At 36.6% G+C, this 13,582-nt stretch overlaps 1 protein-coding gene across 1 annotated transcript in view; it reads right to left on the bottom strand.

Annotated features, from left to right (window-relative positions):
* LOC104917444 overlaps window positions 1-9,645 on the bottom strand; it is a 22,837-nt gene extending 13,192 nt beyond the window's left edge. Inside the window, exon 1 of the mRNA XM_010728686.1 lies at window positions 9,517-9,645. Coding sequence (XP_010726988.1) covers window positions 9,517-9,645 — 129 coding nt within the window. The remainder of the gene's footprint in view (window positions 1-9,516) is intronic.
* Window positions 9,646-13,582: the final 3,937 nt, after the last annotated feature.

Raw genomic sequence — 13,582 nt, 5'->3', positions numbered from 1 at the left:
AAGTATATGTATGTATACATATATTTAATCTCTTTTGTCTTAATAAATTTTAGTGTGCATTTGAAAAAAATGTTTATTTTACATTTTAAAGAACTTGCATTTGTGTATTGAAATTTTTATTATCTTTACTTTGGGGCAATTTGACCTTTTGTGACATGACTTTTCATTTCTTCTATGCTTTTTTGTAGTACTAATGAAAATAGATCAAACAAATATTTATTATTATTATTGCTATTATTATTCATTAAAATAAAATTGTACTCAATCACATTCAACAATGGAAAAGAAGAACTTATGTGATTTATCAAGTCTGGATTGACAATTAATTTGTTATTTGGACATGAGATTAGAGTAACATAGTCACCTAAAATTTATGTTCCTAGGAAATTCAAATTTATTCTAATTCTGTGTTTTAATACATTCAATATAAAATAATTAAAAAAAAAAATCCAAAAGCAAGTGACTCACAAAAAATATATTACTCTTCTATATTTGTATATTAAAAGGAAAGTTTTTATCACACTTGCTAGTCCATGAATAGTAGATATATCTGAAATTTAAGATAAATTCTTAAGTCTCATGTGATTTCTGTGCCCCAAGGAATGCCAGATCCAGACACTTTCGGACGTATTCAAGAGCCACTTTTCAGAGTCTCTATTTGTGGTATTGATTGTTTCTCATAGAAAGTCAGTTAACAAAAAGTTGAAAATACAGTCTTACATGATCCCTGGCCTCCAAGGAAAGAGCCAGTCTATGCCTTAGTGACCAGAATTTTCTAATCGCAAGCCAAAGTGAGATGTAAGGTGGTTAAGATGTATAGTAAGTACTAAGTTTCACCTTCTAAATGCAAAAATTTAGAAGAATGTTCAAATTAATGTTTCATTTAAAAACATAAAGTACATGGAAAAATGGATAAAAGGCATTGATCACCAGGTGAAACATGTTTCTTATGTATTGCTTTGCTAAATTAACTTTCTAGGGGAAAAAAAAACAACAAACGAACAAACAAAAAAAGACCTTTACCTTTACCCAAATTTCAGGAAAGCATTTCAGCTAATGCCTAAATGGAATCTATTAACTGAAGTTAACTGAATCAGGAAATGTAAGCAATAGCAAAAGATCTTACATGCTATTGAAACATCAATATCAGGAAGGTAAAATTCAGATGCAAACAGTATTGTAAGTTCAACTAATGTAGTTTATTTTTGCATTGTGATGCAACTCTATTTATTGAGTTACCTACAAATATTTTTATGGTTCTAATTGCCATACAGTATACAGTGCTGTTTCTTTTATTCATAGAGCAACCCTCATCAACAGGAGTATTTTTCCTTAATGTGAAAGAGAGCTATTTACCTGTGTCAACAGTGTGCTTCTATTGGCAAGATTCTCCATCCAGGCAAATTAATCCTGTTTCTGTACAATTAACTGTACAAGACAAATAGAGCTGCTGATTCCAGAATTAGTTCACTTGCTGCTAGCTTTGACATTTGTGCACTCCACAATTCCCAGTTTAGAGAGAAAATCCACAGAAACAAAACAATGTTTTAAGAGATGAGGTGATGAAGCTAATTAAAATAATTTCAGTATCTGGGTTATTGAATGACAACAGTTTAATCTCAAATAAGAAATTATCATTTCCCGGAAAACTTTTTAATGAGTTGTAAGGATTTTAAACTACAATTTTTTAACATATAATTTCCTACAGTTACATTGTACTAAAAAAAAGTTAAAAATCTACAGTGTTTAGTTTTTTTCAAAGCATTCAAGGTATTCGGTTGGAACAAACAATTGTATTATAATTGGTTAGCTTAAATTGAAAGTTAATTTTGAATACAATCAAACATGTGCTGTCATAGAGTGGTTAAGCATTCAAGATAAAAAAAAGTAGTTCAGTCCTTTATACAACTCTGGGAAAGGAAATAAAACCCCTTTCTACGTAAAGAAAGAATGAAAACGGTTGTTTGTCACCTACACAGGCATGAAATAAATGTTTCCCTCTTTCAAACTACTATGCAATAGAGTACTTCTTTATAACTCACCAAACTGAGCAAGAAGTGTTCTCTCTTCTTCTTTGTTTTCATTTTTAACTGCAGTGATCTCATCACATTTCTTTTCCTCTTGTGTATTTGTGATCTGACAGGCAAATAGAAATAAGTACAAATGACATTATAACAATTACAAAGAGAAGCAACCTTCTAGAGCAAACATCTAGAATTTCTGTACCTTGTGAAAGTTAAAATATAGTCCCAACAGAAATACAGGTAAGGGCCAAAACTATATGCTCAAAAGCAGAAAGTTTTGAGGACTCTTAATAGGTTAAAATGTTACAGAACAGAGTGTTAAGTCATGCTTTGGAGTAAGAACTTGCATTTCAGCTTTAAAGTGAGATATAAAAATCTCAGATCAAATTCTGTCTTGCACTACTTACTTCAAGATATAACAAAAAAAGAAATCAGAAGCTAAGAGGTGACCCATGATACTGTAGATTGAATGCTTTTAACCTTTTCATTCTCAATTGACTGCGGCTGTCTACAGAATGAATGTCTATGTAACCTAAGAGCAGATTACTGAGGAATTAAGTAATTTACACCATGAAGATTGATATATCAACTTGGTTCTTGTCATTCACTCCACATTCGCTTCCTCCCTTAGGAAATTAACTACATCTATCATCTCTATATGACACTAATACTGATGGCCTTTGCTGTCACAGATGATATACTCAAACTACACCTAAAAAATTGTGGAATTATTTTCAACTTCAAATAATCTTTCTATATTTTTTCTAACTAGATCAGTTTGTCAATACACACACACAGACACACAAAAAACTAATCTACAAACACTATAGAACTCTTCCTCAGAACATTATGCTGGATCATCACAGTCCCATTTTGAGCTACTTTTCATGCGTACAATATAAAGACTTCAAATCTATATCCAGGAAACATTTCAGTGAAACAAATCTTATACAACAATATTAGAGATTTAGGATAGATTGTATAAATGCCTAAATTGCAATGTAGATAGACCAGTCAGACAAAGTAAACTACAGGGATGAAAAAAATTGTAATAAATCAGTGCTCAACAATGTTTTCGAACTTGAAAAAGTTTAAGAATGTCATTTTTCCCTTATGGCATATTGATAAAAAAGCAGCACATTATCTAATGCAAAATACCTATACTTTTTTTTATTATTATTTTATTTTTCCAGGCCAAGAGTAGGAATAATTGAATTTACATACATACAAAAATTTGTAAAAAGAAATACAGATAGAATTAACAAATTGATTATTTGAAAATAACAACCAGTCTCCAGAATAACTGTTTTATGTATAACTTTGTTCACTGGAAACTAAAGTACAAATTGTTCGCAGTGATATGAAGTTGAGCATAGCCTGTATGGCCTGGAAGCTGGAGGGAACTGAAGATTACACAAAGTTCAGTGATCTGTAATATTTCCTTAAGCAGCCTTAGATGCTGGCAACATCGGGGATCCTAATGTACAAACTCTAAGAGAAATGCTGGGATGAGGACTTGGTGGTGCCAAGGCATGGAGAAATACCTGCTGATTACTGCTGTCCATGGGCCAAAAGTCTGTTACTTCTTAACAAAGTGCTGTCTTTTAGGTGAACTTTACTCTTCATACGTTCATTGTAATACCAAAACGTACCTCCTTCCCAAAAGGTGCAACCAAAAAGTGAGGCAAGAGAATTTTACACCAAACAGAACAAAGGTACATAATGACTAAAGTTACTCAAGCTCCACCTATGGAATAAGAAATAGTATAAAAATGGTTTAAGAGGGAGGGAAGATTAGGGAAGACACTATCACAGACAAGCCAGTTACAGGCTATCCCTGAATTATAGAATCAGTGAATGAGCTGAACTTCCCCATCACGAGGATGCCTACAGGGAGGAGAAAGAGAGACTTGCACAGTCGGCTATCCTGAGTGTTTCCCTGAGAAACTTTGTAATCTGTATAGAATTTAATTTATAACTTAGCACGCTTGTGGCTAGACTGTATTACTCTTAGCTTTTTGCACACTCTTTGCATTGTTTTTGGTTAACCTTGCAACCTCACATACTTTGCAGACAGTGAATTTCTCACCAGCAGTCTAAAAGAACCTATAATCTGTTTCTAATAAACTACTAATTCTATAATGAATTCTGCTTGGGTGTGGCCAACAATTCCTCCATGGGTTTAGCCATGTGAATTCTGATTGGATGCTACTAGATTAGCAAAGAAGGTGTTTTGTTAGCTTATTGAATGCCACTAGACAAATCAGGTAGCACACTACTAGTGAATTTGTAATTGTGACTAGTTGATATATTGAACACAATTGGACTTACATTGCCAAACTGGACATCACTCAAATGTTGTTCTTTAATATGTCAGAATCTGAGAAAGCTTACAAAAAGTAGGAAAGCTTCAGTAACTGTGTACTATGAAATTCTCTAAAAAATGTTGCATTTTAAAGAAAAGTATAGATCATTTAAGATATTACATTTTTAGATAAATAGTAACGAATTAGAGATATCTGCTAAATGTTGCTTATTAAGATAAAAATTAGAATTATGTACATTTATAAAAAGGATGCTTATACATACATAACATTTGGTTATATATTTACAGAATACAGAATTTCACTCATTTCATAGATATTTGCATACCAGTACTTATACATCAATACCAGAGGTGTATGCTAGTTGCCATTTTTGTTCATCTGAATTAAGTGATGAATAACATGATGAATTGCAGAACCATATCATAAAATAATTGTGCTTCTTTCCACATCTTTTATCCACAAGTAGTTACATCATTTGTTTTTATATGTCATCTTTAGATCACCCACATAAGTCAATAGAAACAGGTGGTATGCTGAAGTCTGACACTTATTTTCTGGAATCTGGTAGCAGAAACTCCAGAAATGAAGTTTTCAGTTTTCCAAAGGTGTATGACTCTTGTAATAGCTTCAGAGCTCCCAGAAGACAAACAAACACACAAAAAACAACATACACACACACAGGCTGAGGTTCTGTTTTTGTGTTCTGGTGGATTTCTATGCTTCTAAGATGTACTAACACTTAGGGGCCCTAGCTTTGTAAATGAAACAAAAAAAAAGGTGGGAGTAACAGATTGCCTGAATGTAAGGATTCAGAAATGAATTTGATAACATGAAAAACAATTTTTTTTCTCCCACATTTCTGAAGAATAAGCTGTTTGCAGACAAATTGGCCACCAAACCACAGATGCCGTGATTCCATATCAAATAATCACATACTAGATTTATACGCTGTTCTTTTAATGTGTTGCTTCTTATGAAAAAACTATATTTTCTTCCAAATTCATCTATTATATTGGTAGATTCTTTTTTTAATATCTTGGATTAGATATACAATCTTAGCAGTCACTAAGTGACACATACCCTAACCAATCTGTATTCATGCATGAAACTTCCTGTGACTGATGTTTTTGTTGCAGTATAATCCAGTAAACCTACTACAAGTGTGCTCAATCAAGAACTCTTACATGGTTAAAGGATCGGTTTTCATTTTTTCACAGAATTCATGTGTTGATAAAAGTCTCAAGATCAAATATTGCCCATACAAAAAACTTTTTTTTTTTACATTGAAATAATTAGAACTAACCTGTTCCCAATGAGAAGATAGATTACTCAGACATAAAGACTTACTCCATGCAATATGAGAGAACTATAGACTTACTGAAAATAAATGAATAAACAACAACAACAAAATCAACAGGTTTTGAAGCTAATTAAGAGTTTAAAAGAAGGAAAAGTGTAACCATATAACATACAAATACTATTTTCACAGGTATTCACACTTCTTAATTTTTGACACCTCATTTAGTCTGTTAGAGATAGAAGTTATTAGGCTCCTATTTTTCTAACTTTTCATCAAGCAGGCAAATAATTTTTTTCCCTGAATATTTAGGTGACATCTAAGGAGATCTCTAGCCAAACATAATGCACAAAGAAAACTGTGCCTTCACATTTTTTATGTGAAATACTGATGGAAATTTAAGGCAAAGTAGGAAGTTTGTGCGTCTCCAAAGATAAGAATTGGAGGAAGAATAATGTTCCAGGCTGTTATTTAGGTACTGAAGAATCACAGAACTGCTCAAGTTGGGAAAGACCTTCAAGATCACCAAATCCAACCACAATCTAACCATACTACTCTAACTCTAACAACTCACACCTAAACTGTGTCCCCAAGCACCACATCCAAACGGTTTTTAAACACATTCAGGGATGGTGACTCAACCACCTCCTTGGGGAGCCTATGCCAGTGCTTAACAACCCTTTCTGTAAAGAGGGGAAATATCTAAATGCCAGTTTAAGAAGACCACCCTATGTCCTAATGTCCTCATGCTGATCAGATTTCTAGAGAATACATGAAATTCCCAGCTTACCAGCTGGACTTGTTGATGTTTAAATAAATGAGAAAACAATCTTTTGAAGATATGACATCACTCAAGACACTAGCATATGAAGTAAGTTTTGTGTCTGCCAGTCATACAAGATACTATTAACATCTAGTATATATTATAAAAGTAATAATCTGTTAGTATATTATTGCATACATAAAAGCTCCAACAAGAGAGCTAGTAGAGGATAGCTGAAGTAATTTCATGCACTTCTATCTGGAATTCTCACCTATGAAATAAAAGATTTGAAAAAAAAAGGCTTAAGAAAAAGACTATTATGCTACCCATTCTTCTACGTTTTTATAATAACATTTGTATGCTGGAGAGTGAGAAACTGATACAAACAAACAAACAAACAAAAAAAGATTTCTGGTTTCACTTCCAATGAAAAATCAGATCATCTGTAAAGCTTCAACATTAAGGAATGATCGTAAGAGAAAGTAGAGAAACTTCAGATTTCTGTATTCCCCATTCATGTATCTTTGCAGTAGTAGAGCATTGGTTGGTTGTGGGTAATCTTTACCTAGGCTGGTGGATGCTCTACTATTGGTACACTGAGCATATCTGCAAGAAAACATCATCATTACAAGGTTGTGTCTTCGTCATTTAATAATTCAAGATCAGCACATCCGAAGACACATCCTTCTCCAGGGGTTAGTGTTAGAGTTATGATTTGGGTTTGGATTAGAGACAGGGTAAGTGTTGGGTTATGGTTAGTGTTAGGGTTAGGGTTAGATTTAAGTTAAGGTTCAGTTATTAGGGTGAGCATTAGGGATGGGTTAAGGGTAGGGTTAGGGTTAGGCCTAGGGTTAGGGTTAGGATTAGGGTTAGGATTAGGGTTAGGGTTAGGATTAGGATTAGGGTTAGGGTTAGGATTAGGCTTTGGTTAGTACAGTGAACACTAGGGTTGTGTTAAGGGTAGTGTTTATAGGGTTTAAGGTAGGGTTAGGGATAGGGTTAGAGTTAGGATTAGGTTTCGGGAAGTTTTAGTGTTGGGTTAGAGTTAGCATTAGTTTTAGTGTTTGGGATAGGGTTAGGGTTAGGTTTAGGATTAGTGTTTGGATTAATTTTCAGGTTAGGGTTAAGGTTCGTGTTTGGGTTAGTTTTACGGTTAGGGTAGCAGTTAGGCTTAGAGTTAGGTTTGATTAGTTTTAGTGTACGGTTTGGCTTAGGGGTAGTATTAGAGCTAGCTTCAATGTTAGGGTTAGGGTAGGATTAGTGTTAGGTTTTGGGTAAAGGTAGTTTTAGGATTACGGTTTGGGTTAGAGTTAGTGTAACATAAGACTAATGTCTTAGGTTTAGTGTTTGTATTAATTTAAATAGGGTTGAATTCTTTAAATGTCTTCTCATACAAGGTTATGTAGGAAAGGCACTGGTATGTTTTAGCTTTAACTGCATCTGTAATCTTTAAATTAGGTGTATATATACCAAGAGAATAAAAGAGAAAGCATTTCTAATTTCAAAAATTACCATGAGATTTAGATCCAAACTTGAATTAATAATTAAGATAGTATAGTGTCTTTAATTTTCTCTGGAATAAGAAAACCAACCCAAACAACCAATCAACAAGCAATGCAAATCAAAACAGAGAAGCCTGAGAGAAGTCTGAGTTGTGATATATACTTACAAGATACCAAAAGGAGTCTTATTTTTAAAATTAATACTAAAAACTAAAAATTTAAGTTTTAAGGTAAATTGGACAGCAGAAACTTTCTTTAATATTGCATTATAGAAATATGAGATAAGCTCCAGGTGAAAGTTTAAATATGTAAGTGTCATGGTTTTAAAATTTTTTCCATCACAAGAGGGGTGGCCAGCAGGGACAGGGAGGTGATTGTCCCCCTCTACTCTGCTCTTCTGAGGCCTCATCTGGAGTACTGCGTCCGCGTCTGGAGCCCCCAGTACAAAAAAGACAGGGATCTCTTGGAGAGGGTCCAGAGGAGAGCCCCAAAGATGATCAGGGGACTGGGGCACCTCCCCTATGAAGACAAGCTGAGGGAGCTGGGCTTGTTCAGCCTGGAGAAAAGAAGGCTGTGGGGTTTCAGTACCAAAAGGGAGCCTACAAACAGGAGGGGAATCAAGTCTTTGAAAGGGTAGATAACAGCAGGACAAGGGAAAATGTTTTGAAGTTGAGGGAGGGAAGATTTAGGTTGGATGTTAGGGGGAAGTTCTTTACAGAGAGAGTGGTGAGGTGCTGGAACAGGCTGCCCAGAGAGGTTGTGGATGCCCCATCCCTGGAGATGTTCAAGACCAGCTTGGATGGGGCCCTGGGCAGCCTGGTCTAGTATTAAATGGGGAGGTTGGTGGGCATAGAACTGTTGATGACCACCCTCTGTCTGCGGCCTTTTAACCAATTTCTTATCCATCGAGTGGTCCACCCATCAAATCCACATCCCTCCAATTTGGAGATAAGGATGTGGTGAAGGAGTATGTCGAAGGCCTTGCACAAGTCCAGGTCAATTACATCAGTCGCCTTTCCCTTGCCCACCAATGCTGTCACTCCATCATAGAAGGCCACCAGATTGGTTAAGCATGATCTTCCTCTGATGAAGCCATGCTGGCTGTCTCAGATCACACGCTCATTCCTCACGTGATCAAGCATGTCATCCAGGAGGATCTGTTCCATTATCTTCCCAGGCACAGAGGTGAGACTCACCGGCCTGTAGTTCCTGGGGTCCTCCTTGCTCTTTTTCTTGTAAATGGGAGTGACGTGACCCTTCCTCCAGTCATCTGGGACCTCACCTGACAGCCATGACTTTTCAAATACGATGGGGGGCACCTTGGCAACCACCTCAGCCAGCTCCTTCAGAACTCTGGGATGCATGCCATCCTGCCCCATAGACTTGTACACATTCAGTCTCATGAGGTGGTCTCAAATTTGCTCTGCCTTTACAGCAGGGTGCATTTACTGCCCCAGTTCCCACCTTGAGGTTTAGGGATGCTGGGCACAGGGATGTGAGAAGTACTGGAATGCTGGCCTCCAGTGAAGACCGAGGCAAAAAACTCATTCATTACCTCAGCCTTCTCTTCATCCATTGAAGCCAGTTTTCCTTTTACATTTACCAAAGGATTGGTAAATCTGGCTTTGATCTGTCTCTTCTGACCAACATACCTGCAGAATGTCTTCCTATTGCTTTTGGCATCCCTTGCCAAGTTCAATTCTGCCTGTGCCTTTGCCTTTTCTGATCCCATGTCCTCATGGAAGATAATGTAGAATGTAGTATCAATCCTGAATAGGTAATTTGAATTTGTAAAACAACAGGATCATACTTTATCTTATAAAGATTTAAGAAATTACTTATAAAGGATGTGAGGGAGAATCCCAGTTAAGAGAAAAGATGACTGAGGCATAAAGACATTCATAGCTTAATGATGAATCCTCCTGAGCTAACCATCTTAAGTTAAAACTATCAGAATAAAAATCTTTTCTGCTGTGATCTACGTATGCTATCAGTTTGGATTCTGACTATTAGCCTGCTACCTATCCTGACAATCATTCTTTCAATGATTTCTTTTTCAGTTTTACTTTCCTAAAGAGGTAATGCTGACTGATGCTATCAGGGATAAACATTGAATATCTGTGATTGTTTTGGAAATAGTCTAACTTCTGGCAGTGATTTTAAAGTATGTAAAATATAAAAGCTGCAAAATGTACTGTAATATATACAATTTTTTCAGTTTAAGAGCATAAGGAAACAATTTGCTACTATGCAGATGGCTGAGCACAAGATGTCCAGAAAAGTTGTGGAATCTCTTTCCTTTAAGATATTCATTATCTACCTGGACACGGTTCTTGAGAAGCTGCTGTTGAGGACTCTGCTTAAGCAGGAGTTAGACCAAATTACCTGCAGAGCTCCCTTAGAACCTCAACTGCTTTGTGATTAAGAAACAAAAAGATTTATCCATGAGTTATATGTTTGTTTGCTTAAAATCTCAAGAATATATTGTTCAAATATTTGTAACCTGTAAAATTAAAACTCTAGCACTTAAGTAGGCTCCTTTAAAAATGTTCTGCCAATCTGTATCTGGTATTCTCATTGGCATCCATAATATGAAGTTTTTCCTCCCTCTTTTGAAAAATAAATGATCTAATTGTAGCAAAGTTGTCATTGCTATAATTTAAAGATGAATACATATGCATACCATTTAATGCTATATGTTGAGTAATCCTGGTTGTAGAAGGTTTTATGCTTTCTATTTCCAATGTCTATTACATGGGTTACCTCCTTTTGCAAAGCTTTTCTTTATTCCTCTTTTGTTTAAAACATTAAAATAATTATATATATTCTTACAACAGGTATATCAAAACTCTTAACTCTCTTTTTATCAATGGTGGACACAGAAAATTTTCCATTATTTATTGAAACTGATAGAGCCAGAGACAAAGACTGTTACTTTAAAACAGACTTTCCTCCTTCTACCAAAAATATATATTACAATGCTATTACTTCAGAGATGTGGGTCTTCAGAACTACTGGCAGGTCACGTGGCCTCTACTGAAAAGAAGCTTAGGGTTGTGGCTGCAATTAAAATTTAACTGCTATCTCTGATAGAAGAAAATGTCTACTAAACTGTTTCCTGAAACCCTATCATCTTGCCTCAGAATTACTACACTTTATCTGTATGTACTACATTGTTTTTTTAATGCTTCCCAAAATAATTAATTTACAAAACAAAGAACGTCAGAAGAAGTCTACCTTTCTTTTTCCCCAGACAATCTCAGGTCTCAGCATCTGTCAGCTCTACTAAAAAATGAATTATTCTTCATTACACTGAGTATCATAAAAACATTAGAAGCATGAAGAAACAGTAGTTATTGCCCAGAAAGCATGTTATTGGATTATTCAACAGATCCTATTTTTTACCACCAAGTACGTTATCAAAACAAGGCATTATCTCAAATAATCTTATCCACACTTTCACAATTTCATGTTCAAAAAAACATCTTGGGAAGCTGGCAGATCTTTACAGAAGCTTTTCTCAGGGCATAAGAGCTCTCCATCTCCAGGTGTAGCAAGTCAGGAAAGGAAAGCAAGTGACTGGCATGGCTGAATCAGGATGCCAGTGGTTTACGGGTTGGTTCAGCCCAGTTCTGTGACTAGAAGGGCACAGGGACCAGGGGATCCATGCCCCAGGAAAAGGGAAAAATGGAAAAAAAGTGTGGAGAGATGGGCCTAAAAACCAAACAGCTGCACCAATCTGAGGATAAACAAACTAATTTCCTAAATAAGGTATCGGAATGCAAGGTAACACACTGTAATAAGATATAATAAAATATAATTAGAACTGGAGCTAATAAATCAAATAAAATGAGAGACAGTGTTCGAAAGACAAAGGCCTTACTCTAATGCTGAGGCAAGATGATCTGGGGAGCTCACACACTGAGCTCCCCAGATCAAAAGGGAAAGGAAAATGTTTTGTGGATGGTATTTATCTTTCCCCCTCAGTAGAAAACAGAAACACAAGTAATGCAAAGTCCTCTGGAGTATGTAGTATGTAGTTCTTCTTCTCTTCTGGGGCAGGTACCCAGACCTGGAGTATTAATTCTTAACTCCTAGTGCACTACATGATGTTTTGATGTGCAATATCAATAACCAAAAATAAGGAAGATGCTAGGCTGTGTGCAGATGCAGGCAGGAAAGCCAAGATCCAGCTTGAACTACATTTGCCAAGGAATGCCAAGAAGAACAAGAAAGGCTTCTATAGATATCTCAACCTGAAAAGGAAAGTCCAGGAGGACACACCCCATCTAATGAGTGACGCATGCAAGCTGGAAACAACAGACTAGGAGAAGGCTGAGGTACTTTACAACATTTTTGCCTCTGTCTTCTCTGCAAAACTGCTCATCACACAGCCCTCAAACGTTTGGTTTGATAGAATGGGATATGGGAAAGCAAAATACCTTCCTCTGTAAGCAAGGATCAGGTTCGTGACCACCTGAGGAATCTGAACATCTACAAGTCTATGGGTCCCGATGAGATGCATCCCAGCGACCTGAGGGAATTAGGTGATGTAGTCGCCAAGCCACTCTCAAGGACATTTGAAAAGTTGTGACGATTAGGTGAAGTCCCTGGTGACTGGAAAAAAAGCTAACATCACTCCATTTTTAGAAAGGATACAAAGGATGATGCTGGGAACCTTCAGCCTGTCAGTCTCATCTCTGTGCCAGGAAAGATCATGGAGCATATCCTCCTGGAAGCTATGCAAGGGCACAAGGAAGATAGGGAGGTGACAGGGAAGAACCAGCATGGCTTTACCAAGGGCAAATCCTATCTGACCAACGTAGTGGCATTCTATGATGGTGTAACTGCGCTAATGGACAAAGGAAGAGCAACTGATATCATCTATCTCTACTTCAATGAAGCCTTTGACATTGTACCTCACAACTCCCTTCTGTCCAAATTGGAAAGATATGGGTTTGATGGGCGGATGAAGAACTGGCTGCAGGATTGATACCAGAGAGTGGCGGCCAATGGCTCAGTGTCTAGATGGAGATCAGTTATGAGTGGTCCCCTAAGGGTCATTGCTGGGACTGGCACTATTTAAAATTTTCATCAATGACATCAACAGTGGGGTCAAGTGCTCCCTCAACTTTACTGATGACACCAAAGGGATGGGATGCTTTCCAGAGGAACCTAGACAGGCTTGGGCAGTGGGCCTAGGTGAACCTCATGAGGTCCAATAGACATAGACGCAAGGTTTTGCACCTTGAGGAATTGAGGAAACCCTCACTACCAATACAAGCTGGGGGATGAATGGATTGAGTAGAGCCCTGTTGAAAAAGTTTTGGAGTACAGGTGAATGGGAAGCAGGACATGAGCCAGCAGTGTGCCCTCACAGACCAGAAAGCCAATTATATCCTTTGGTGCATCAAAAGAATCATGGCCAGCAGGTTGAGGGAAGTGATCCTCTACTCTGCACTGGTGAGGCCTCACCTGAAGTACTGGAAATTGGCAGATATTTTGTATGAGCTCCATTCTAAGTGCTTGGGTTAAGACTACTTAAATAGAAAATTTTAAGTCTCATTTTTAATAATATACATACAGGGGAACTTCATTAATTTAAAAAAAAGTTAGTCTCTCTGTCTTCACACGGCACTATACTTTTCCCATACTGGTATTAAAGAATC

The sequence above is a fragment of the Meleagris gallopavo genome, chromosome 1 (genome assembly GCF_000146605.3).
Source record: "Meleagris gallopavo isolate NT-WF06-2002-E0010 breed Aviagen turkey brand Nicholas breeding stock chromosome 1, Turkey_5.1, whole genome shotgun sequence".
Lineage (NCBI taxonomy): Eukaryota > Metazoa > Chordata > Aves > Galliformes > Phasianidae > Meleagris > Meleagris gallopavo.
Note: the sequence above shows the minus strand (reverse complement) of the source record. Positions and strands in the feature narration are given on the sequence as shown.